The sequence below is a fragment of the Uloborus diversus genome, chromosome 4 (assembly GCF_026930045.1).
Source record: "Uloborus diversus isolate 005 chromosome 4, Udiv.v.3.1, whole genome shotgun sequence".
NCBI classification, from domain to species: Eukaryota; Metazoa; Arthropoda; class Arachnida; order Araneae; family Uloboridae; genus Uloborus; species Uloborus diversus.
The window spans coordinates 142,792,643-142,819,699 of record NC_072734.1 but is presented as its reverse complement, the minus strand read 5'-3'; the positions used below and the strand labels follow the sequence as shown (position 1 = coordinate 142,819,699).

The window sequence follows — 27,057 nt, the reverse complement described above, 5'->3', positions numbered from 1 at the left end:
ACCTCCTATTCTGTCACTGTTGTACCCTCCTGTTGTGAATACTTGTTTTGTAGGAACTCTGGTTTCGATGCCGGAGGCCGTGGGTTGTCTGAATATTGTGACATTAATTACGTTCGACGACTTCGACCGGTAGCTAGCGATCGGTTGATTACATGACAACTAATGACGTCAGTGGTTACTACCGGTTGCTAACCAACCAATGCTCGGTGATCGCAAACTAAGTGTAACTGTGACCGTAAGTCATTTATTTTTTTTACCGAGTTGGCAACGTTATGTTTGTTTACCTTCATTTTTTAAAAACACACGGAAGAAAGCAAGTGTTCTCACAATTGCACAACTCTTTTAAAAGAGATCGCATGAAAGAGATAAGCGAGCCATTTTATGTTCCTCATCATTCCTGAGTCTCTACTAAAGATAGAAAAAAGATAAGTGTGCATTCTGCTTGGCACCGCATTTTTTTTTCATACAACACGCTAATTTTATAATAACTTAATAAAGATGAAATTTATTGAAAGTTTTTCAAATATTGGGCGCACAGCAATTATAACTGATCTTCCAAAACCTTGGAACTCTGAGATATTTCAGACTCCCATGGTTTTAACTTATGCTAAAGGAGGTACAGTGCCACATTTAACTTTTAATTCCTTGCAGAGACTGAAAAATCATAAAATGCTGTTATTAAATACATTACCAACAGTTGTAGAGTTCAAAGAAGCAGTCGAAACTCAAGGAAAGGGGTTGGGAGCATTTGTAGGTCTTCCTGAATTCGCATTTAATTTATCAATACAAGATCCAGCTACTTTGACTCCATCGGGCTATAATGTGAAGAAAGGAGTGTCCGTTTGGACGCATGGAGGCAAGAAATTACTTAACACTGACCAGTTCATGAGTGCAGTTAAAGCAATGAAACCCATTTGGTACCAGGCTCTATGTGATAGTGATACACCAAGAGATTCATCTAAAAAGCGTTTAAATAAGGCAGTCGACCATTCTTTAAGATTTTTAGATGAATGTTTAGAGGAGCATAAAAAATGTAGCGAACTGGAAAATACTTCAATTTTTGGTACTATTCAAGGTGGTTATGATTTATTTTTAAGAAAAAAATCTGCTCAAGAAACTGCTCTAAGACCTGTTGATGGATTTGTAATTGATGGTTTTCATATGAATGGTCCCCAAGCAGAAAATTTAGAGTTTGAAGAAATCAAACCAATTTTATTAGACACAATAAATTTACTTCCAGCAGACAAGCCAAGGATATTATATGGTCCACTTAGACCAGAATTTATGATAGAAGCTATTAAATGTGGAATTGATATATTTGATTCATCATATGCATTTCAATTGACTGAAGCTGGAGAAGCATTAATTTATCCACTAGAATCATTAAATAACCATTTTAAATCTTGTTCCGACAATATAAAAAAATCACGAAAAATATCTAAATTATGTTTGCTTGACGAAGCATTCAAGATGGACTTGTCATCTATTTTAAGCACCTGCGAGTGTTACACATGTAAACATTATACTCGTGCTTATATTCACCATTTATTAACTACCTCTGAATTACTGGCATATATATTGTTGATGATTCACAATCTTCATCATTTGTTGGAATTTTTCAATGCAATCAGAATTGCGATGCAAAAGGCTGAATAATATTTATGAAATTAATTCCACGAACAACTTAGAATAAAAAGAAATATTGATTAAGAATGTGAATTAAAGTTTTATTTTATTATCTTTAGTTCTTGTTTCTGTTTTGGATCATTATTTTTAAACATTGTATTAAGCAGCCTACTGAATGTTAACAATGTGAAAAATAAAAACCAGATGACGTAGGGTAAGTGAATCCTTAGAGGTAATATACATTTAAAGCTTAAATTACTGTAACATGACTCATTCTCGGGCATATTTACCAATCAAAAGATTAGGGAGCTGCATCAGTTTTCATTTAAAACTAAATACAGTATGAGACCCCAAATACGGAATGCTTGGGACTGCAATATATTGTATAGTTACTGCAACCTTTCCAGATTTTAGAGTATTACTCAAAAAATAGCAAAGATAATCAAGCCTTGTAATATTTGGCATGTTTTTTCCAAATTTTGATCTATATGAATTTCTCCCTTCCCATTGCTCCTTGTTATTAAACATTAAAGTTGAGCGATACAATAAATAGATCATATTTATACTGAGAACTGACTTTGTATTTTTAATAATTATTCTTTGTATTTTATACTGATGAGAAAATAAAAAGTCATAAACCGAAGGAGGATGCTAAAATATTTTGCGTAATTACACATAGCATTAAAGAAGCATAAAAATAAGCTACAATTACTGTGTTTTCAACAATCAATAGCACAATATTAACTAATTTAAAACTTTCTTTTTAAAAAAATATTTTTTTTTTGCAATTTTTATTAAACTTTAGAAAAAAGTTTCAAATCTTCAGCATTCTGAAATTGGGGTCCTATTCTATATATACCTCTCCCTCTATTTAAACTGAAGATATGTAATGACTGTGAATCAAAATTTTGGATTTTTCTGTATAAAACTAAAAAATCTACTAAAAGGTGCATAATTAATATCGTTTGTTTACTTAAAACAAAATTAAAGCATCTTAAAAACAAAAAAAGTATACTTCATTCATAAAAGAACAAATACAACATACGAGTATATGCAGTGGCGGATCCAGCCGATTGTTTTGGGAGGGGCCATCCGAAAATTTTGAACACACTCCGAACTCCCCAGAAATTTTATTAAAGTGACGTTTTAAAAACTCAATTTTTGGGGTATCGAGACATTAGGTGAGGGGGTGGATTTAGGAATCTCCCTTGAAAATGTTTCAAAATTTAAATTTCCGAGTAATTTTTTAAAATTAGGAAACTAAAAATGCATTTTGTCTATTTTTGAAGATGTACGGAGAAAGGTCAGTTTTTAGAGTTTCCATGGACAATTTTTTCAAATAAAAGACTTAAAATGCAATTTTTTGATACATATCAAGGCATTTGTGAAAGGGCATGAGAAAAGGGGTTCCCTTCCCCCTAGTTTCGAAATTAAAGCCATAAAAACGAAAATTTAGGCTCTCTTTGTTCTTGTGAACAATAGGTATACTCCGAGAACATTAGCATTTAGAGATCGTCCACGTGTCTGTAGTTGGAATCAAGAAATGATGTAAAAGATGGTGAAATATTTTGGAAATAAAAGTTTTGCTTTGAGGATAGGGATATAATTTATCCCCCAATTAAGGCTTATACTTCTTTTTCAGTAAAACACATGTGTTATATTTTGTTATCTTCTCATAATATTTTTTTTCAAACATTCCTACAATCACAAGGCTTTGGGAGGGGCCATGGCCCCCTTGGCCCCCCTCTAGATCCGCCCGTGAGTATATGTAGGTAATAAAAGCAGTGGGGCAGGCAGAAAAAAATTCTGGGAGGGGTTTTCAAAATCAAAAATTGTTACTTTTGTTTGCATTCATCAATAGTGTAAAAATATTCAATATATTTTATCAAAGAGTTTTTATAGATTAATAAATATTCATTTATAACACTCGATTTAAAATTAAAAATTCGTATGGATATCACTATGACTTTAAAAACTAATTAAGTGAGGAAAAGCAGAGTATATTTATCAAAGTTTACTTAAATCTTTTATTCATTTCTTTTCCCCCCGAGATCATTTAAAATCTCCTCTTCAAACACATTAGTGTCTTCATGAATACCAAATGCCTAGCTGCAGTTTTGATGTTTCGACCTTTGCTAAGGCTGGTTTTTAGAGCACAGTATGCGTGGTAATTAATGCAAATTTAACAGCTCAACTCACGTTTTTCTTAAGATTTTGATGAGTTATGTGAAAACCCCAAAGAAAAAATTAGATATGAATTAGACTTACATTTTTTATCCCAAAGTATTTTGAGGTGTCACAAACACTTGGCAATAATTTCATTAAGCAAGTATGACTTGTTTTAGTTAAACAATTGATTTAGTCATATCTATACAATGATTACATGAACTAAAAGTTATTGCTTGTGCTAAATAATGTTTCGTAAACAGAAATACAAAGTAATACAAATAATTATGATCTAAAAGTCTTGACACTTCTTTTTTTATAATTTCTAGTTTTGATTTCTAAATTGGAAAATAAAATAAATAAATGAACCATAAAAAGTGGCTTTTTTTAATGTAGCTTGAATTTGACTTTCATTTTGTAAAATAAACAACCCTACATGGAAAGAAGAAGCTGTCATTAATGTCTTAGCTCACTTGCCTTTACTCGCTGTCTTGAAATAATTAGCGTACTGCAATCATGATTTCAAGAAGAAATATTTGTTTTTTAAATTAACGCTGATAAAAGCTTAAAAGTTATTTCTTCATGTTTTTAATTTAATTCCTAGAATTGAATGAAAATCAAAATCAACTTTGTTTTTTGCCATCGTCTTATTCGCCGTCACCTCACATTACATGAAGGGTTTTTTTAAGACTCAAAAAAAAAAAAAAAAAAAAAAACTTATACGAATATATATTTTGAAATTAGTTTTTTTTTTTTCATTTTAATGGTGTTACTATTTATTTTTATTTATTCATTTATTTATTTTTGACAAATAATGAAATTATTTGAAATTGAGTTACCTTGTGTACATAAGAAAATATTTTTATTACTTTTCAACAGTTAAAATGCTGCATTCATTCCTTAAAACCAGAGAATAGTTCAATATGACTGGTTGTTAGAAGATTTTAATTTGTTTTACATAAATATATGTCTGTTATTTACGTAAATAAAACTACATTACTTCTTTTCTTTTACTATCACTTGTTATTCTTGCAACAATAATTATACTGCTTGAAAATTTAGTTCAAAATTATTTCCATATAATTTTTTAGTTTTATTATGATTAGACATGTCTTTAAGATGGTTTTAATAATTTCTTAGAATTCTTATGCTAATTGGTTACTGGAAGTAAGGTATTTGTTTTAGACTTCCTATAATATATATTCCTGTAGATAATTTAATATACTATTTTCACACCCAAAAAAAGAGCATCTTTTCAAAATATATTTTTAATCAACAGCTTAAAATGCTTTAAACACAGCATTTTATTTAATATGCAATGGCTTTCAAGTAGGGCAAAGATAGAAAACCATTATTATTTGTAACGTTAATTAGGGAAAAGTTGGGAAATTTTTTTTTCATAGTTCCTGTCCCCACCCTGAAATGGTATGAATATTACTTACTTTTATTGTAAAAAATCACAATATGTTTCTCGCTGTTTTTCTCCTGTCAGACATTACCTTTTGTCATATAATATCATTTCGAAAGAAAGAAATTTCTCTTCAATCAACAAATTTGAAGCATTTACCACAGTTCCGTTCTGTAAAATACCAGCTTGAAGACTAATTCAGCATAGAAAGCTGTCGCTCTTTCAGTTAAAGATCTCTTTTATTTTTTTCTAAACAATTGTTACTCTTCTTCGACTTTTTCCTTTTTTTTTTGCAAAGAAGTTTAATTGCAAATTTCAAAAGGATTTAATTTTAGAAAATTGAAATTTTGCAGTAGAAACAAAAAACTGGTTTTCTGTTGTACAATTTGAAGAAATCACATGGCCCCCCATATGCAAAATTTTAGGGGGGGGGGGGCTCAAATATTTTCACCATGGTTATGCAAGATTTTCCACATGGAAACAGATTTCAGTACAGATTCAAGTTATTAAAATTTGACATTTTTAATAACTTATTCATTAATTGCTGGAGAAGAAATGTTTTTACATTTTGCAAAGAAAAAAGTACTAAAAGCAAGGAAGTTCTAATTTCTGTGTGTGGGGGGGGGGGGGCTTAAGCCCCCACTTTCCCCTTTTCCTCATATGGGAGCCTATGAAAATCTTTACTTTTTTTAAATGTTATCAAAAACTGCAGTATAACAAAGAATAGAAATTTCAGGGAAAAAACAATTGTTAAAAGTTTTCCGAGATGAGACAATCTTGGAATTCATTCCAAGTTTTGGGTGAGTTTAGTAGTAAAGCAGAATTATTTTACAATGCATGTATTAAAGACAAAAACATAAGGTTTTTTTTTTTTTATATTTCACTACATTATTATGTAATGTGGTTACATTTACAAGGGGAAAAAAATCCCCCTACAGCCTTTAAATTATTTTTTTTAATGAGCTGACCAGTAATACTTTTTAACGGAAATTGGGGAAAAAAAGACCCAAGACATCAAGTTTCAGATCATTGGTTGATTTGGCAACTCATCTTGTAATGAAAAACTTGAACACTACAGAGTAGTCATATCATCTGTTATCAAGATGGAGAGCAGGGGCATGAGGGGGGACACTATTTTTGTTTTGATGCAATTTCTTTGGAACATTTTGCTCACCCACACAGGCTATTCAACAGTTAAGATTAGTAGACTGGGTGAAAGCCACAGCAACAACTAATTGTTCAATACCTACTTGTCAATTTTGGGACTATCAACAAAGGAAAAAAAAAGAGTCTTCTAAATTTCAAGCAGAGAATGAAAACTCAACAAAACATCAATCTCAATAGATCAGAACCAAATAACTGCTAAAAGAAAACTGATTTAAATAAAAATTATTTAAGACAATAATATATATAAAAACTATTCATTTTTAATGGCACAAAAATATTCCATAGAAAAAATATATAAGATTATTTTTTTAATAAGAGTTCAGCACTATAAATTATTTACAATTTTTGTATGAGAATAGCTGATGCACCACCACCACCATTACAAATAGAAGCCAATCCATACTGGTTAGGAGATAACACATGAACTAAATGATTCACTATTCTTGTACCAGACATTCTGTTAGGAGAAAAAAAAAACGATTTAAACAAAATATACAAACCATTGTTTTTTAATATTCTAAACTGGTCAAACCCATTTTAAAATTATATTTTTGTTTTTTGCAATTGTTTATAAAATAATGTGTATAAGATATTATGAGTCAGTTTTTATAAAGTCAGGCAGGTCAGATACATGCCATTTTTGATTTTGCTAAAACTTTTACAGTGAATTCTTCAAATGATTTTAGAACACGCATATTTTTTCTTTTCTTCCAAAAAAAAGTTTGTGATCCACAAAAATTTCGAAAGTTGGTGCCGACTTAGGGTTTTTCTCAAATCGACATTTTTTAATATTCAATTATCTCTGCCCATTGAGCATCAGCAAAAGTAATCTTTGCAATTACAACATGATATTTAGTGCCTCAAATGAAATATATCGTAAATTTTATGGCTGACCTTCAGGGGACCCTGGCAGGGGTGGCTAAACAGAGACGAAGAAAGTGAAAATGTGACATGTTTGAGGCCTCCTGGTTCCATGCACTGAGGCTCTACCATGGTTTTTGTACATAATTTATGTAATAATACATTTGAATTATTCAATACACTTATTAGTTGTATGGCTCGCCCACTGTGCTGCCAAAAAATGGCAGTTTTTGGTATCGAAAAATGCTAAAAAGTGCAGTTTTCATAACCTTTTATCTCAGTGCACTGAGGGTCAGTGTAAAACTGGATGCCTGCATTTCAAATTAGAGTATGTATTTTCACAAACAAGTGACAGAACTATGGGCAATGGTTCTGCAGGCTCATAAAAATGCACTTCAAAATGAGGAAATAGCATACGAGTTAACGACGCATCCAGTTAGTTGTACTCAAACTATATGATTTATCTTGCTTTTTTTTTATTGTCCCACTAAAATACACATTTATTGACACTTGTCAGTTAGGCAATTGTACCCTTGTTTTATAATGTCATAATATTGCTTTTATCATGAGTAATAAAATATGACACTGAAATTGTTTGCTATCATGGTAGTTTAGTGCTGAGAAAATAATTTTTATCCCTATAATGTACAGACTAAAATGGTAGAAAATAAGTTATTATCAAAGAAAAAAAGCTATCTTAATTAAAATATTATAAAATATGCCTAAAACACCTTGAAAAGAGTGTTACAAATAACTTACGTTATAACCGCAATATCAGTTTTTTTTTTTTTCACTTTGCTTCCAGTTCCTAATATTATAAAGAATTCAAGTGAGCGTAACCAGTCTACTTGCAAACCTATAACTCTTTTATAGTAAGTTTTTTGATCATACTAGTTTTTTAAGTAGTATCTGGAAGTCCCTAGGGAAAGTTTAAACCCAGATATGTTGATTGAACTGAAAACTGAATAGTTCATTGTACTGTTTTGAAATACGTATTGTATTCTTGAAAAGAATTTTTCCATAGTTCTGTTACTTGTTTGTGAAAATATACATACTCTAGTTTGAAATGCAGGTATCCAGTTCTACACTGACCCTCAGTGCACTGAGATAAAGGCTCGTGAAAAATGCACTTTTTAGCATTTTTTTTAATAGAAAACCGCCAATTTTCGGCAGCACAGAGGATGAGCCAAGCAACTAATGAGGGTATTGAATAATTTATATATATTATTACACAAACTATAAACAAAAACTATGGTGGAGCCTCACTGCATGGAACCAAGAGGCCTCTAACATTGCACATTTTCACTTTCTCCAGCCCAGTTAAGCCACCCCTGCCAGGGTCCATTGAAGGTCAGCCACAAAATTTACGATATATTTCAATTCAGATACTAAATGTCATATTTGTCACAACAAGAATTTTTTTGGCGGATGCTCAATGCACAGAAATAAACGAATTTTAAAAAACTCTGATTTGGAAAAACCTCTACGTCGGGTTCCACTTTACGAATTTTTACAGGTTTCCAAAGATTTTTTTGAAGGAAAAAAACACATGTTTTCTAAAATCTTTAAAAGAATACACCATAAATATTTGAGCAAAATCAAAAATGGTGTATATCCGAGCACCCAATTTCTGTCCGGTTCGTATAAAAACTGGCTCTTAATAATCAGTTAGAAACATCATTAAATCATTTCTCTACATTCTATAAATTAAAAGCAGCATCATTTTAGTTAATGCAGCTGACAGTAACCAACAATATTGCAAGTAACTCAATAAAACACAAATATTATAGTACCAAAATTATTTTTCAAGTAATGAAAACAAATCAAGCAAATTGAAAATGTTTTAGTTGAACACAATGTCAGATGAAAATATTTCGTCCTTAGAACTTATCACTGTTGGATTGAAAAAAAAATAATACATAAAGCAGTTCACAATCAGAGCCAGAATTTTCCCCCTCATATACTAAGACTTCTTAACTAGAGTAATTCAATTAACATAATGTTGAACTATTGACAAAGACAAGGATAAAGTCAAAAAAAGGATTTTCTTATTTTTTGAATAACAGTCAAAACAATCTGACTGTCTTCAAAGTTGACTTTTAAGTGAAAAAATACAGAAAAAAAAAAGGTGTTCTACGGTCTCATATTATCAGCAGAAAGAAACTTAATTGATGAACTTCTCACTTTTGACAATAATCCGACTCTAGATTCTCAAATCTAATTCCCACTTATTGAACATTGAAGAATGCTGTTTAAACTTTTAGCTTGGGAATTCCTTGTCAACTTAAATGGTTTAATTTCATCCCTTTCATTTATGTTGGAAACTAGCCATGACCTTTCAACTACAGCTGAGTAGTTTTGGTCTTTCATTTTTTCTACTACTTTTGTAGTCCAGTTTTAAAAAGCATCTACTTTACATTCTATAGTCATACATTTCATAGGCTAAAACCTGTCACGTTCATACCACCTCCTAAATACTATACCTTTGCTCCTTAGCATACACTGGCCTCAAAGTTAAGGTACCACCGTTTTCTTGCATCTAATTTGCAAATGAATGAATGTAGAAACAAAAAATTTGGAGGATATGAGCATTAAACGGTTTTTTATTGGATGGGTCATAGAAATTTGTATAAGTGTATTGCAAAAACAATAAAAGCAATCTTTGCAGAAAAGTCCATTCTTGAAAAAAAGAGAACATTACAATAAAATGTCATAGAAACAGTACAAAAATGAGTTTTAATGAGGAATGTGTCCCACCTAACTTGAATGTATTGGTGGCATCGATTTTCCATGCTGTTTATTAACACTCGAACGCCGACTAGTGTCATTTCGACACTGGTCAAAATTAAGAGAGATATTTGTACAAAATAAATGCAACTTTTGTTTTAATATGTTTTTAATTTATGAATGGTAATAAAATAATAAAATGACATCAAGTTGATTGATAGATGAATTATTATATCTATGGGAAAAAAATAATTATGCGGAATAACATTCAGAAAAACTTACCTACATCATGTACATTTAACACAGAGATAATTTATATGTTTGATGCACTTTCCACATACTACTCTTTTACAGGAAAAACATATTTTGGTCGCCACATTTCCTTCACATTTTTTGCGCTTTGGTGGGCTGATATTTTAAAATTCATGTTCATTCCTTTTCTTTTTTCCTGCAAATCAACTGTGCATTTCGCACCTTTAGCCCTTTTTTGCAAGACATTTTTAAATTTTCAAACTATAATACTATAAATTGCTTGAATAAAAAGCATCATAAATAATCCAAAGAGCTGCCAACACATATGCAAGCGCATCAACCATCTCAGCAAAAAAGAAAATCCAAAAGCCCTGTGCAATTGATAAATCATATCACATGAGCGCTCATATGGCATCAGAAACTATCAAGTGATAAGCAGGTGTGAAAAATTAAAATTTGCTTACTGGCAATGGTAACCTTCAGTACTCTGACGCTTATTATGGAATTGCTGTTTAAAAAAAAATCAGTATATTGGAGATAAAATTATTGCAGGGTCGAATTGACACCACATCGGCGTTCTAGCTAAATGCACCCATAAGAACAATTTTTAAAAAGTTAATTTCTCATAACTTTGTGCATGAGTTTTCCTTACATATTAAATAAAAGTCACAAAAATTCGTATGGATCCCGTGCAAATTTGACATTTTGCATAATTTTTAAAATATTGAGGTGTCAAAATGACACCTCTCGGCATTCTAGTGTTAAGTTATCGGATACCGGAATAGGAAGCGAAGACCAGACACGGAGTAAGCCTTGTTCCAGCTTACGTAACGACCTTGGAGGAGGATTTAAAGCAGAAACCTGTCTGCTAAGATAATTCCAAAGATGTTCTATTGGATTCAGGTATGGAGATCGCCATTCTATTCGTTCGTAACTGTGATCTTCAAGATACTCCTCAACAATCCGAGCTCGGTGAGGTCGTCATTATAGTCCACCAGAATGAAGTCATTACCAATAGCACCAGCATATGGGCGGATATATAGATCAAGGATCTCATTCCGATATCTCAGACCAGTCAGAGTTCCTCCATGGAACACATGCAGGTCAGTGTGACCACCAAATGAGATTCCCGCCCAAACCATGATTCTACCACCTCTATAACTGTGTCTTTCAATAGTGCGGGTTGGTGGTTTCTAGTGCGCTGTTCCCTCTAGTTCAGTAGATTGCCTGAATCATTTTTCAATGTAAATCAGGACTTTTCTGTGAACAGCACAGAGGCCCATTGCTGCTGGGTCCAGGATATATATTCTCTAGCCCAGCATAAGCGGATCCTTCGCTGTGGTCTGTTGAGGGGAACACACACAACTGGTCATCTTGCACAGAGACCTGCATTGTGAAAACGATTTCACACCATAGCATCAGACATTCTTCTTCCTGATGCTACAAATGATCTGCAATGAGCTTCCGCACAGTAGTGGTTTTTCTCCTTTGGGCCGAAAAAACTAGAAAACAGTCTTTTGCAGGTGTTGTAGCTCGTGGTCAGCCTGGAACTGGTCTTCTGGACACAGAATCTTTGGATTGGTATTCATTTCAAAGTAGCTGAACAACTACAAGACATATTGAGGCGTCTAGCAGCATCAGCTTGCAACAATCCCATTTCCATCCATCCAACTGCCCGCCACCTTAACGAATCGGGGTAAACGACGTCTCTGAGACATTTTCTGGACTCTATTCACACAAAAGTATGAAAGCTTGATATTTGCATTAGATATGTTCTTTTCTATAAAATAAAAGTGGTAGCTATTGTTTTTTTCATAAATAATTTTAAAGTTTGTAATCATCATTAATGCATTTTTTTAATGGTGAGCTTCGAAAAACATGTTGTACCTTAACTTTTTGAGGCCAGTGTATTTTAAAAGGAATTAGCTTTGATAAGTACAGTGGCTGGCGTTTTTATGAATTAGGTTTGTTCTTAACAGTTTTCATTCCATAAAGTGGCTGATTCAATAAAGTAGGATTTTATTCTATTTTTGATGCTTTGATACATTATAGTGGTAGATTTAATTTACCCGCTTCCACTGTATTTGCTTTAAGTTTGCCTCAAATGTATTTCAGTTTTTAATAAAAATGAATTGGAAGTTACCATCGTAAACAGCTAGGAAAATGAGCAGTAAGTATATTAAAGGAATATTTCTTAATTTGCTGGTATTAAGATACAAAAAGAGGATAATTAAATAATTCATTTTTAAATTATGTGACATACAATATGTATTATTTTAAATTTGCGGTGTTAAAAAAAAGCATATAGCAAGAACTTGCCCAATAGGATGACCCAGACTGACAGCTCCGCCATTCACATTAACTTTTTCAGGATCTAAATTTAACATTTTGATATTTGCTAGAACAACAACACTAAAAGCTTCATTTATTTCCCACAAAGCTATATCTTCAATTTTCAATCCAGTTTTCCCCAGGACCTGTAAGAAAATTTAAAATATTAAAACATTTTAACAATGAAACTTGATTAACTTCCTCTCATAAATATATTCCACTATCAATTATAAATGTTACCTTAAAAGTGAGGTTATTGCTAATCACAGATATATTATACATGTAGGATATACAGTGGCAGTTTGAGGTCTCACACTTCACAAGGTTCCATTAAAAGATTAATATAAAAATAATGTAAATCAACTCAACATTTTCAAAAAAATCTGGGATGATAAGAAATGTTTACTGAAACTTATTGAAGAAAATCAACCATGATGTACTCGCATAAGATTTGTAGCAGTTGGATTTGTTTGAATCTTGTTTCTTATTTCAAAAACTTTATTTAAAAGTAGTCTCCAGAAATGACCACACTACTAGTTTTTGTATTGCACTACTGACTACTCTAATTTTTTTTTTCAAAAAATAGTGCGCATAGCTGCCAACCTGTCAACTTAAAAAATCTTACAATGTATTTGGTGGCTAAATTTCTATGCTTTTTTGACCATTATAAAGCAAAGTATTAAAATTTAAAGTATTATAATATTTTCAAATCCTTATGTGAACTTGATCTGTGCTTTTATTAGCAAAATAAATAAATAAATTTAAAAATAAGTAAATAAATAAACTTTTATTTCTTTGAACTTAAACTTTGAAAAGTGTTTGATTTTGCAGCTTTCAAAAATTGTCTATCAAAAACTTGTTCAAAACAAGTTTTTCTGTACGTTCTAACAGATTAAAATGTTCTCCATGCTATTATTTGATAAAGAAGTGCACAGCTCTATCTAGTCCTACTTAAATGAATAGAAAAACTTTAGAACACCACATATAATTCTCATAACAAGCAAATCACTGCGTGTGATAATAGCCAGACAATGCTTCATGCACGATGCATTGCCTGGCTCATGCACAATGTGAACGCGTCAGACAGTCCAAAAAACTAAAAATCGTACAAAACGACCAAAAATCTTACAATGTACGGCTAAACCATACAAGTTGGCAGCTATGAGTGCTCTACACTACAAACTACTAAATAATGTGGCTACTTGTAGCATTCCCAAATTTTATTCTGTGTACATATTTTTGCTTCTTACATATTACTTACTGAACAAGGGGTTCGCCAGTTTCTTTCAGATTTTAGAAGGGGTTTGCAAGGAGAAAAAGTTTGGGAACTGCTGGTTTAGAAGAATCTTCAACATTCAACTTTTGAAAATGATTCAGAAATATAAAAATATGATATAAAGTCTTTTTTAACAAGAGCAGTGGCGTACTGGGCCACCGGGACACCGGGAAAATTCCCGGTGCGCCAGTGCCTTAGTGCGCCGATGCCTTAGCCTTTTTTTTTAAGGGTTTTGTACCAAATATTGCGGCGCCAGGTACTATAACATTTATTGCATGAAATAAGACGACTTGACATCATAAAACTACGTAATATCCCATTTTAAAGTCCAAAGTTGCCTCCATTCATCAGTTTATTCGAAATCGTTAATGCAAAATGCTTTTCTTATTCCCATCAAAATCTGCCTCCTTCACCCAAAGAATAAAATCACGGTGGAGTTTTCCCCTCCTTCTTCAAAATAAAAGTGACATCATAGGATTTTTGAAAATTTTTATTTGAAGTATAAATTTACGAATCGTAAAAACAAAAATAAGTAACCATTCAGCGCCGACTTGAACTTAGTTGAAACTATAAACCTTTCTATTAAAATTTTTGACTTACGCTTTCGTTTCAGATTCTCTTTTGAACCAAGGCGCCAGGACCCCACCTCTCTACAACTCAGTGACAAAGCCAGAGTTTCAGTTGGGGGAGCGGGGAGGAGGGGCTGAGGTCGATTTTTTTTTTTATATCGTCTTAATGTCGCTTCCAATGAAGCAAAAGAAAAGCAAAAACTTTGGTTTCACTAAGTGCGGGCAAGGAGTGAGGCTGCAGCCTCATACACTCATAGCTCCTTCCCTAGATTCGCCACTGTAACTAATCATAACAAGCCGACAAAAATGAAGAAAACTGGTATACCTGCATTGCATAGCACTTTATTGTTATTCATGATTCAGGAGCGTTGCGGGACATTTCAACAGTTTCATATTTTTTTCTATTATAGTGAAGTAACTGAAAATTACGTGGCGCCGGCGCCTCCATGAAGACTTCACGGCGCTCTGATCCCCCCCCCCCGCTCCCAACAGTTTGGTTACCAAAATTAGAAGTAGGAACCATTAATTTTTAATGAGAGATTTTTTTCGTTAAAAATAGTTTATTTTGAATCATTAATTAATATAGCGCATGATTACAGTCGAATCCCGACTTACGCGACGGATGCGTTCCAAGACCCCTCGCGCAAGTCGAAATTTCGCGTTGTGGAACAACGATGTTTAAAATTTTTTTATAAACATACCCAATTATTTCAGACATGTGTTAACACCCCTCACATTGTTTTAAACTATTTCTTAACCGTGTATTACCGTATCTTTTATGAAGAACTGACTTTTTACTGTATTTTAGAAAAAGCGTTACTGTTTAACATAATTTGCTGTTACGAAGCAAAAAATCAATGATTAATGACTGACATGAATTAGAACAGTACGATACTTGCATTATTATAGCACTGAACAGTAGGTATCTTAAACTTAATCGTAATTTTTAAAGTGAAGAAAATGATGGTTTATGCAGTGTGGGAACACCCATCTTTCTGGCCTCTTTAAGCCACAAAAAAAGAGCAGCTCCATTTTCATGATGTTTATATTTCGCTCAGACACTACTCTGCGAGCTTCAGTATTAAAACTTAAACTAAGTTCTGAACGTTCATGCATTTCCTTTTCTTGACTTCAAATTTACGTATCGAAGATTCACTCATATCCAATTGCTGTGCTTCCTTCGATATCCACTTTTAATTGTTCAAGCATATCCAGAATTTTGACCTTTTCTTTAATGGTCTCTTTGCCTTTCCACGTTTGCCAACTTTAGATAAAAAAAGGGGTTTGGGAACCATTCTATTTTATGAACATTCATACGTGAAATGAAAAAAAAACACATTAAGAATCGAACCGGTTATTTGTATAAACTACAGCAAAGCGCTGTTTAGACTAACACAGTGTGTGTACTTCCGCTTTCAGTGATGCAAAAGGGATGAAAGTCCACTCACAAAACCAATATTTTATGTTATAGTGTCGATGAAGCCCATTCTAATGCTCCGCCGCTTTTTTCCAAAAAAAATTCATGTTGGAGGCGAGAAATTTGTGTCCGCAATAAAAAAATTCATTACTCATGAAAAACTCGCGTTATAGCCATTTCGCGTAAGTCGGATCGCGTTGTAGCGGGATCCGACTGTACACAAAATGGTTGTACGCGTATTATCTTCTCATTTTCAACTTACCACACTCAATAGCGTTAAATTTGAGCTTTTTCATAGGGTCAGATTGCCTTTATTTTTAGCCATTTCATTTGACACTTTTCACACTTCCACATACTTTTTATGTGGATTGGTGCAAAATTGAAGATATGATTAAAAATTGTTTTCTCAAACTTGAATGAAAAAGAAAAAAAATAATCGAAAATCAATATGCCAATTAAAATCAGCGGCAACCACCGTTTTAATACCAGAGATATAAGTCGCCCCATTGCCACAGCATTGCTAAAGATAAACAAAATTTTCATTTAAAGTACTTCAACTCCGAAAATTTTCAGGGGCTAGCGCCTGGACACTCCAAATCATAAAAGACGGTTTAAAATTTAGTACATTGGATTTGGAAACATACTACAGGACCACCTTAAATTCAGCCCAATCCCAAAATTATAAAAAAATATCTACAATTTCGTTTCAGCACTTTAATTTCGGAAACTTTCCAGCATAAAGTCCCCGAACACCATCCCTTCATCTAAAATTACCATACAATTATGCCATTAAATACTTCAACTGCGAAAAATTTCTATGAAAAGGTTTTGAAACGCATGCCTTCATTTACAGTCAGCAGAAATATCCTACAATTGCGATGTTGAACTTCAGATTTCGAAAGCTTTCCGGGGATGAAACACAGAACGCCCTGTCTTCAATTAATTGAAAATGATCTAATGTTTTGTAAGGACCTCAATTTCGAAACTTTTTCGAAATGGCTCTCAGGCTCAGGGCCACCGCTGACATCCACCAGTTTTTCAGAAATAGAGTCATCAATTTCTGAAAGTGATAAAAAGAAGCAAAAGGGGGGGGAGAAGAAAACCTTCGCAGTCTTTAAGAATTGAAATAGTAACAATCAATGAACTAAACAAAGGAATAAAATTGACAAAAAGTATTTTCCCTGCCAAATTTAAAAAGAAAATGAATTCTTTGCATATTATTGAGAAACATCCAAGATCCTGCATTATAATTTACCCAACTGAGGTCCGCCGAAGTGAACGTTTCAAACATTTTTGAACGACAAAAAAAAAAAGTGCATCCTACAAATCCATTACAAGATTCAGTTGAATAAAAAAATGAATAGATAAATAAACATGATAGCATTATATAAGCCTCGTAATATGTTTTAAATAGAAAACAAGTTATAATAGTGTGAGCGAGATGTAAATAATGTAGTGAATTAATAAAAATAAGTTCTAAAGTGTTTGAATTTTGATAAGTGAAAGTAAACCAAAACTTTATCCCGAGATTCAGGATGCACAATATTTAAATTCAAATATAGTAAAAAAAAAACAAATTTGATATCACATCACTCCAAAATGTTAAAAGTTTTCTCTTTGGGGCCGCAAACTCTTGTATTTTAAACAAATAACATCTGTCAGGAAATTTAAAATTTCACTATCGAAACACTAAAATGGTTTTAGAAAAGAAAACTGGGGGAGCATTTTCCACTAAATATTTATCAATAATAAAAACAAATATGTAAAATAAGAGAAGAAAGCGGAAGGAAGGGAAGTCCCCGAACCATATCCTTTTGTTTTTGGTCACCAAAGGTAGCCGAGAAGCGTGTTTTTTAAATTTTGATTTTGAAAAAATTCCGGTGAAAAGTTACCCAACCCCATCCCATCGCCTACCGTCATCAAAGAAGGCCTAAAATTACTTTTTTAGGACTTCAATTTCGAAAAGCTTCCAGGAGAGCGCTCTCACTCAAATATTCGAGAAAGACCCCCACCCCATCATTAAAGGTCGCTTAAAATTTCGGTTTTAGGACTTAAATTTCAAAAAATTCCAGAGGTCCCTGAACCTTTTCCCTAATTACACCAAAGATGGTCAATCCTGAAAAGATTTCTGAGAGGAGCTCCCGAACTGCCTAATATCATCATCGAAGATAATCTACAATTCTTTCCTGGAATTTCAATTTTGGGCAATTTCCGAAGCCTCCTAACATCTTTGTCGACCAACATTACCAATGTTCGTCTAAAAACTGCGTGTTTGGAGCTAACCTCGAAAAGTCTTATCACTCGCTCTAAAATCATTAAAGATTGTCTTAAATTTTACTTAAAGGGTTTGAATTACGAAAGGTTTCGGGGGAGTGCTCCCGGGAATACCTCTCCCTAACATTGTTGAAAGCCAACTAAAATTACGTTTTAGAGCTTTATTTTCGAAAAAAATGTCCGTCTTCTTAACGTTACCAAAGATGACCGACAATCGTGCTTTTAAGATTTCAATTTCAAAAAATTGCCGGTCCTTTTTAAGTTACCAAAGATAGCCTTCAATCGCGTTTTTACGATGAAAATGCGTTACGTTCGAAAAATTCCCGTCAGTGGGCTTCCGAAACTCTCCTTCCATAACATCACCATAGATAGTCTGAGTTTTGACCGCTACAGTTTCGGGGGAGAGCCCCGTACCCTTTCTAAAATAATCGCATATAATCCCCAATTGGGTTTTTAAAATTTCAATTTCGAAATAGGTCGGAGAGCATCAACGAACATCTTGGGGCCCCTCACATTACCAAAGATAATATAGAATGCATTTTCAAGACTACAAATTAAAAAATTTACCAGGGTTCCCCTCCAATATCTCTCCACCATAGTATCACCGAAGATCATCTAAAACAGCGTTTTAAGAGCTAAAATTTCGACAAATTTCCCGGGGAGAGTACCGGACCCCCTTTTATTAAAATAGTTGTAGATAACAATGGAATTTTAATGTTTCAATACCGAAAAATTAACGAGGGAGTGCCCGTAGCCTCTTTTCTTCCAAACATTATCAAAGATCGTTAAAAATGCATTTTGAAGACTACAAATTCGAAAAAGTTCCAGAGGAGAAGCCCTGGCACCCTTACACCTATTTTTGAGTGAATATTATTCTTATGTTTAGGTTCATATTGTCAATACTTAGATTTCGTAATGACTCCCTCTGAAACCAGAAGCTGATGGCATTCTCTGTATATTAAGATACGTTTGAAACAATTAAGGGTCAGGCAACTTCATTCAGCCCCAGTAGCGGGTTTTAGGGGAAGCATATAGGAAACACACAGACACACACGAAGCTTGAAATTGTATGAGTGGAGGGGGAGGGGGAGTGCTTTTTACTGTCCGTTGCCCCTCAAAAAACTGTCTCTGTATTCACCCCTGTAAACCCTCTACTTTTTTTACTTCGCGGCAGTCCTTAGAGCACTCTTGACTGTAGCAACACTCCTACCCACATCATTTATAAACTTCTAAAACTGTGTTTCCAAAAGTCATTAATTTTAAAAACTTTGAGGGAGAGCTTCCTATTCCCCCGTCCACGATAATCCTCTCCCAAATTTAAAAATTTTATAGAAAATCGTCTGTAAAGTTTAATTTTTAGAAGTTCTAACTTCGAAACCTCTCGTCTCAGAACACCGATCTTCTAACATCACCGAAAGAAATAAAAAACACGCTTTAGTAGCAAAATGAACTAAAAAGTTAAAAATAATCTTTAGATGACAAGAATATAAAGTAATTGATCAAACACTTGATTTTACTGTAATAGAAAAAAAGTGTGGGGGGCTGCCTATTTACATTTTTGCATCGATAAGTCGAAGAAATATAAGACAACTGATAAGAAGCCCCCACGCTTTTTTTCTATTACAGTAAAATTAAGTGTTTGGTCAATTACTTTATATACTTGTCATCTAAAGATTATTTTTAACTTTTTAGTTCATTTTGCTGCTAAAGCGTGTTTTTTTAGTTTTTTAAACTATTATTTTATCTTTTACTTTTTAGTTCGTTTTGCTACAAAAGCGTGTTTTTTTTTTAGTTTTTTAAACTATTATTTTTTTATTTCTGAAAAATATAAAATCCATATTACTGGTTTTTTTTCCCCTTTTAAATAAGATTTAGATACTAAATATTGCTAACACTTGTAACTCTTAAATGAAATCTTTGTGCGTGTGTTCGATTTTTATAATGGAATGTATCTTAGTATTCTATTGCATTATTTGCATCAGACATTTTCAATGCTTTCTGGTAAATTCGTGCGCAAACATTGTTACACTCTGCAGCTCTGATTTGTAGGTTGTAAGTATTTCTAATAAGCCACTGGCTATTTGTCCAAAGGAAAGTTGGACCCACAAACATACAAGTTAAGCTAATAAAAGCGTGTTGATTAGAATAAACTGATAACTTATCGTTAATAAATTAATTTGATTATAGAATATTGCATTTTCATTGTATGAAGTTGCATTCCAAATTTTAAAAGAATTCGATCATAAAAAATGGGCGAAAATTGAGTTGCAAGATTATAAATTTAATTTCGGTGTAGACGGAATTAGAACGCACGCCCAATGATTCTCGGAAGTGGACGTCAGCGAAGACCCACGCCTTAAACCGCTCAGCCACGAACGCTCATATAGTGATAGAATGTACTAACAGTAATGAGTCACTTGCTCTTAGTCTAAAGGAGAGTTATTCACAAACATACAAGTGAAGCTAATAAAAGCGTGTTAAAAAAAAAAAATCTCTCATTTTGACAAATAGGAAGGGGCACAAAAGCTTCAGTTGTCAAAGGGCGTTGAGAATTATCTACTTGTCTGATAGGAAGTTCGTCAAGTTTAATTTATTAGTTGAATTTGGTGAATGGAGGGGGGATTACGAAAATAGAACAAGGCGCCGATAAAGTGTTTTTCCCGGTACACATTTTCGACCTAGTACGCCACTGAACAAGAGGTATGAAAACTTAAGTAAAATTACCTTTGGAATAGCAAATGCAGGAGAAATGGGAAAATCTATGGGATCCACAGCAGCATCAGCAAAACCTGAAATTTAAAAAAATATATTTGTACTTTTCATTTTGCGAAAAGCATACATTGAAAAATAATTGCAAAATTAACCGATTAGATTTCTCTTTAACAACCAAAAACAGGGGTTGTTTTTTCCTTTTAAAGCTATGGGAACTACTAATAGTCTCTTTCATGCTTCTTTGCATTTATGCAAAACGTTTAGGTCAAAAAAAAAAGCAAAAAAAAAAAAAGTATGAGCAGAAAAAAAATTCTTGCGATTTCTTTAAACTCACTTAGTATTGAAGAGTAAATCGTGAAAGAAATTAGGAAAATCAAAAATGCTAAGCAGTGTGGCCTAGGTGGATATACTGGATTAACCCAATGATAAAAGGATAGTTGGTACATACGTTGTACATTTTATCCATATTTTAAACAAATTTAGGGTGGTTCCATGGTCAAAGAATTTGCATAGCCTATGAAGGTTACTGCATCAGGGCTGCCGTTGGTAGTTTTGCATAATGATAATTGAAATCATAAAATCCTTGATATTAAGGAAGAAAACAGAAGAACATATAAATAAGAAAAAATTCTCATTTGCTTTTTTGTGATCTATAGTTGATGGTTAGTTATTAACCTTAAAAATGATAAAGTGAAAAATTATAACAATAAATATTAAAATAGATCTCTTTATAATTATTTCTTCAGAACTATTTCTTAAAAACCAGTGTAAAAATTTACTGCAAAAAAAAAGTTTCATTAATGTCTTGACTTGAAACAGTTATGTAGAAAGTACAAGATAGGCAGAAAAGTTATACAACACAAAGAGAAAAATAACAGTTAAGGTTGGAGTAGAGAAGGTTTTTGCTTTTGTGCCTACAAAACCTTTTAAATTTTAAGCATGTGCAAGGTTACCAACCTTAGGAAAACAAGTTTGTGGAGCAGTTCAATATTGTGTTCAGTGTGTGTGTGTTCAATAATCATAAAAATAAATAAGTAAAAAAAACTAAAATCATTCATCCAAGTCTGTGATTCAATTCTGATTGTCATCTGAAACAGTAGCATAAATCAATTATATTTTGATGAATAAAACATTTATGAAAACTAGATCATACTTAGAGCATGAAAAATTTAAATTTCCCAAGACATGTCTGCCGTTATATCAATAAAATAACAAAATATAATAAAAATAGAAAATAACTTGAATGATATTAAAAATAATAACGCAACAAGAGGCAAAAATGCCCATTGTAAGTCTTTGGTGAAACAAGCCAGATGGCAGACATTTCCAAAAACTTCCCTGACACTTGATGGCAGACATTTCCTGCAACTTCAGATAAAAGCAACTATGCAGATAGAGCAACTATGCCAAATAAGGAGCAGTTGGCAACCCTGCATGTACATTCAAGATTGTTTAGATAAAAAAAACTATATTTTAGTAAAAATATTATGTTTGATGGGGGTAAAATATTTAATAAATGAGATAATGGGCGGTTCTATGCCTCACTTGGGCTTCTTTATCATCCACTTGACAGATTAGGTGAAATTCCCGCTTTATATGAGAGGGAAATGTTTAATATTGATGCGGAAAAAACTAAATTCAGATGTTTATGACAGGATATATATTTAAATTTATATTGTTAAAATATAGTCCTTTATTTGGTTATATTTTGATGACTGAGACTTTGGATATTGATGACAAATAAAAATACCACAACGGTATAAGCTGTAGGTATAATCTTTATATTAAGTGTACTGTAAAAGGGCAAATTGGCCCTAATAACTATACTGTTATTAGCGCATCCTAATTACCATTTCTGTTTAATAAGCGTAACCTTAGGTTAGGTAATATGAGGGTTATATCAGTAAAACCCTCATATTAAATAACCTAAAAAATCACCAGTCAAGATATGACATAAAATTTCTCCTCCATTCATGTAAAAATGCATATATATTCGCTATATCTCAGTTAAAATGACTTGCTAGTTACCTTGCATTATGGAATCAACTTTTAACAGTTCAAGTAGATTTTAGACAAAACGCTTAGCAGAGTACAACATGCATCTTGTTTGAGCTAAAAGCGAACTACTAAGTTCTCTTTTCAATGCCTGGCCAGCAAAAGTTTTCTTATTGGATCTAGTTCAGCCTTGTTAAATCAAAGCACTTCTTTGCTGGTCAAATGTTGCCAAAAATTTTTATCAATTAAAAATAAAAGTACTAAATTTTAAGTACTTCTACAATGAAATGCTGCCTAACGTGCTATGGTGTGAGTTTCATTATTGGTGGTGTCAGAGTGCCACCAACAATCTTTTCCATGAATAAACCTAAAAACTAAGAATTTTGAACAAAATCCCAAGAATCCTAGGTTTTTATTGAAAACCCTTTCCCTCGCATAAGAGGCATGTGTTAATGGGAGACACAAGTATAATTTCTATATTGTAACTTCATTGAAATATACAAAAAAAAATTTATCAGTAGAAAAAACCCTTTTATCTTTTCATTTACAATGATCAGACTGTTTCTATTGTTTACAAATAAAACTGTAGTCATCACAAAATCCTGAAAATTAAACAGTCGCTTTTTTTTTTTTTTTGCTTGTTTAAAAGGTATGTAATGATCTCCTAGAACAGTGGTTCCCAACCTTTTTTTCCTTGCAAACCCCTTCCAAACTCCGAAAGAAGTTGGCAAACCCCTTGGGTACTAGGTAAAAAGTAACAAGCAAAAAAGAAAAAGAAAAAAACACATGCGCACACAACTACACATAGACATTAAAATTTGTGATATTTTTTTTTAGTTTGATGCTGCTGCATAGTTTATAACAAGAATGAAAACATAATTACAAAATATAGAATAACAAATATTACTACGAACTAAAATGATCACTTAAAAATGAATGCAAAACAAATTCACCAAAAAATGAATACAGTGATTATTCTGTGTTGAGCTTCAATCAACTTTGAAAAAATTATGAAAATGGGATATTTGTAGAACAAAGATGCTCAAAAGTTTGGCTGAAATTTTTCTGACCCTAAGGTACATTTACCTCTATTATCACTAAATCAGAAGTGAATTAATTAAATGAACTTTCTTCTTACAGTAAAATGAGAAAGATCTAGAGATCTAGGTTTCAGTTGTCTTGAAGAGGACTAAGAGCCTGCCTAGCTGTTTGATAAAGATTTACTGCTTACATTAATCATTTGATTGCTGGAGAAATTTCTTGTAATTATGCTATGAGTGCGAATTAAATTGCGCATATTGAAAAATAATAGAAGCGTCTATTTTCCATTTACGCATTTACTCTAATTTTTACACAAAAGGTAATTTTTGACAAAACAAATACTGTTACGCTCACTTACTACAAGAGAAATTTTTTACACAAATTTCATAAATTCCTTATTTATATAAAGCGCAAATTAAGTTGCACGGTTAAATTCCGTCGATTTTTTTTTACTGCATAAACCTCACAATTCCAAATTTTCTATAGTAATTAATTTTTCATACTTCCTGTGGTATTTTTGGGTTGGTTTGGGGTCATTCTTTCCTTTTTCTGACAAAAAAGCTCGAAGGAAATTGTAGTTCATGTAGTGTGAAAATTATAGCAACAAACAACGTTATCACACTGCTATGCATATTTGACTCAACACAAGAGAAGAGTGATAGCTCTTTGTCAGACTCAAATGGAAAGAAACTAAACATCAAAATATTTTAGATTATATGCTCGTATGCTCCATGTAACTTTTCATCAAGTTTAATCAATCTTTCCAATCAAAAGCTTCTGAGGAAGCGAACGCTTTCAAATTCTTTCATACGAGGACATTGTATTCATAAGTAGAGCTTTTTCAGCATGGCACCTATCATTGTCAATGGAAGCGCTAAAACCGGCACTTTGCAATGACAGACCAAATTATTCAAATGTAAAATATGTCAGGAAGTATGCAAATATTTTCAAGCTAAGAGAATGTGCGAGAGACAAATGAATAAAAAAGGAGCAAAATTAGCTCGAAACAGCTTGAGCATGGAACTCAGGGGCGTAGCTAAGGGGGGGTTTTGGGGACAACCCCCCCCCCCCCGAAAAGTTAGTCTCAAAAAAAAAAGAGAAAAAGAAGAGAGAAGAGAAAGAAAAAAAAAGAAAAGGGAAAAATTCCAAGCGATTATACATATATATATATATATTATATATGTATATATATATATATTATATATGTATATATATATATATTATATATATATATATATATATATATATATATATATATATGTAAATAAACCCCCCCCCCCGAAAGTCGGGTCTAGCTACGCCACTGATGGAACTTATCAGAAACAGGCATGCTAATAAAACTCTGCCATAACAATATTTTTTTTCGTGAGCCCCCTGAAAACCTCTCGCGAACCACCGGTTGGGAACTGCTATTCTAGAATAAGAATATTCATACCCAAAAGAACATTTTTCATCAGCATCAAATATATGCCAAAAAAAAAAATCCCAGGAATTAAAAAAAGAAAAGAATTTATACCAATAATTTTGGCCAAAGGTTTAACTTTCATTCTTTCAGCTGCTTCCATGGTCATTAACACACATGCTGCTGCTCCATCATTAATTGTACTGGCATTTGCAGCTGTTATAGTTCCTGAAAATAAATACATCTGTATCAAAGTAATAAAAATCAAATTCAAACAAATTATGTTCCAGAAAATGTATGAAAAACATGATTTAGCCCTTTAGTAGATCACAAAAAGAGTGACATTCTATTTCTGAACGGTAGTGATAAACAGAATTTCAATTCTTACCTTAATTCTTACTTAACTTTGAATAAACTAATAAACTTAACTAAAAAAATTAGCTACCAGAATGCTTTGTTGCTATGAGAATACTATTGAATTCGTACTTGCTAAAGTACTATGGCGCATGGGAGCTAAGCTCCTGTATTTCATTACAATTTTATGCACATTTTGACATTTTAGGCAAAATTAAGAATATTTACACGCTAGCTTTTACCCGCGGCTTCGCTCACGTTGATGTAGTTTTTTTTTTCAATCAATTCAAGTTAATGGTCAACATAGGGAGAGGTAAAATAGTTACCAAAAATGGTTTCTCCCCAATACATCAAACGATATGATGAAAACTGAAAATCAAGGGAAGGGGGAGGTGGGTAAATGAAATGTCAGCGAAACTGAGAAGACACCCAAAAAATCACACAACATAAATCAGGAAAATGTTCAGGAGTTGTAAAGAATTTAGTTTGGGTAATTCTCAAAAATTCCAATCCGAGTGAGGTCAACAATTCTTAAATAAAGTCAACCATTTCACTTATAATCCCCATCCCCGTCAAATGGTGTCTAGCGCTACACCTGCTATCTAAATTATTGTATAGCTTCTTATTGGAAAAATTGTCCCAAAATAGGGTCAACAGTCACTACAAATCCAGATTCTAATAATGTCCTTTTAGAGTGAGAAAATCAAACCTTTAAAGTCCCCCAAGTGAAGGAAATCAACTGTCAACTGTTTCTTAACAATGTAGACAGTACTGGTTAAAATACCAAAAAGTTAAGAGTAAAAATACCATTAAAATCAGAGTAAGCACAACAGTTTTTTTTTTTTAAGTTCCCATTTAAATGAGGACAATAGTACAAAAACTTCTCATTTCAGAAAGAGAAACATTCCCTAAAGTGTCTATTAGAATGGTGATATCAGCGTTTTCAAATATATACCTCTGCAGATCTCCTTTATGATTAATTATAAAAATCTTCATCAGTACAGGTCCGATAGCATAAAAAACAAATTTAAAAAAAAAGAAAGAATGAAAGAACAATACTCTCTATTATCGCTATTAAAGTAGAGATATTAATTCCATAAAATCCTTATTAGCACCATTAATCTTTAAAAACACACACAAAAAAAGAAAATTAAAAGTTTCATTAAAATTTTAAAAAATTCGACAATGCGCTAACGTAGTTGCCTGGTGTGTCTGGAGATATAAAATGGATTTGGTGGATTAATTTACATTTTAATAGCAGTTTTAAAGTTATTTGAGAATGTTGTTTCAGTAATTTGGTGGTTTAATTTTAACTGCAATACCCTAAACATAGCCAAAATTAGTTTGGCGATGTTTTTACATTTTAATGCAAATTTTGTAATGGCTGTAACGCCAAGATTTTTGAACACTCGTCCCAACCCTGTTATCATAACTCTGCCTATTGAATAAGTTTTTAAGATGTCATTGTTTTTTTGCAAG

General features: G+C 32.6%; 2 protein-coding genes across 2 annotated transcripts in view; one reads left to right on the top strand and one right to left on the bottom strand.

The window, feature by feature from the left end:
• Window positions 1–309: 309 nt before the first annotated feature.
• On the top strand, window positions 310–1,671 carry LOC129221262 (queuine tRNA-ribosyltransferase accessory subunit 2-like). The gene has a single exon (XM_054855718.1). The coding sequence runs from the start codon at window positions 499–501 to the stop codon at window positions 1,654–1,656; it is 1,158 nt and encodes a 385-aa protein (XP_054711693.1). The 5' UTR covers window positions 310–498; the 3' UTR covers window positions 1,657–1,671.
• A 4,940-nt stretch (window positions 1,672–6,611) lies between these two features.
• LOC129221478 (acetyl-CoA acetyltransferase, mitochondrial-like) overlaps window positions 6,612–27,057 on the bottom strand; it is a 67,781-nt gene continuing 47,335 nt past the window's right edge. The window contains exons 10-13 of the mRNA XM_054855958.1: window positions 25,339–25,452; window positions 20,799–20,863; window positions 12,527–12,684; window positions 6,612–6,824 (exon numbers count right to left, since the gene is read on the bottom strand). Of these exons, the coding sequence (XP_054711933.1) occupies window positions 6,704–6,824; window positions 12,527–12,684; window positions 20,799–20,863; window positions 25,339–25,452 (458 nt within the window). The 3' untranslated portion in view covers window positions 6,612–6,703. The remainder of the gene's footprint in view (window positions 6,825–12,526; window positions 12,685–20,798; window positions 20,864–25,338; window positions 25,453–27,057) is intronic.

Bases quoted from the DNA above. Each gene is read 5' to 3' on its own strand.
- LOC129221262 (XM_054855718.1), top strand. From the start codon at position 499: ATGAAATTTATTGAAAGTTTTTCAAATATTGGGCGCACAGCAATTATA.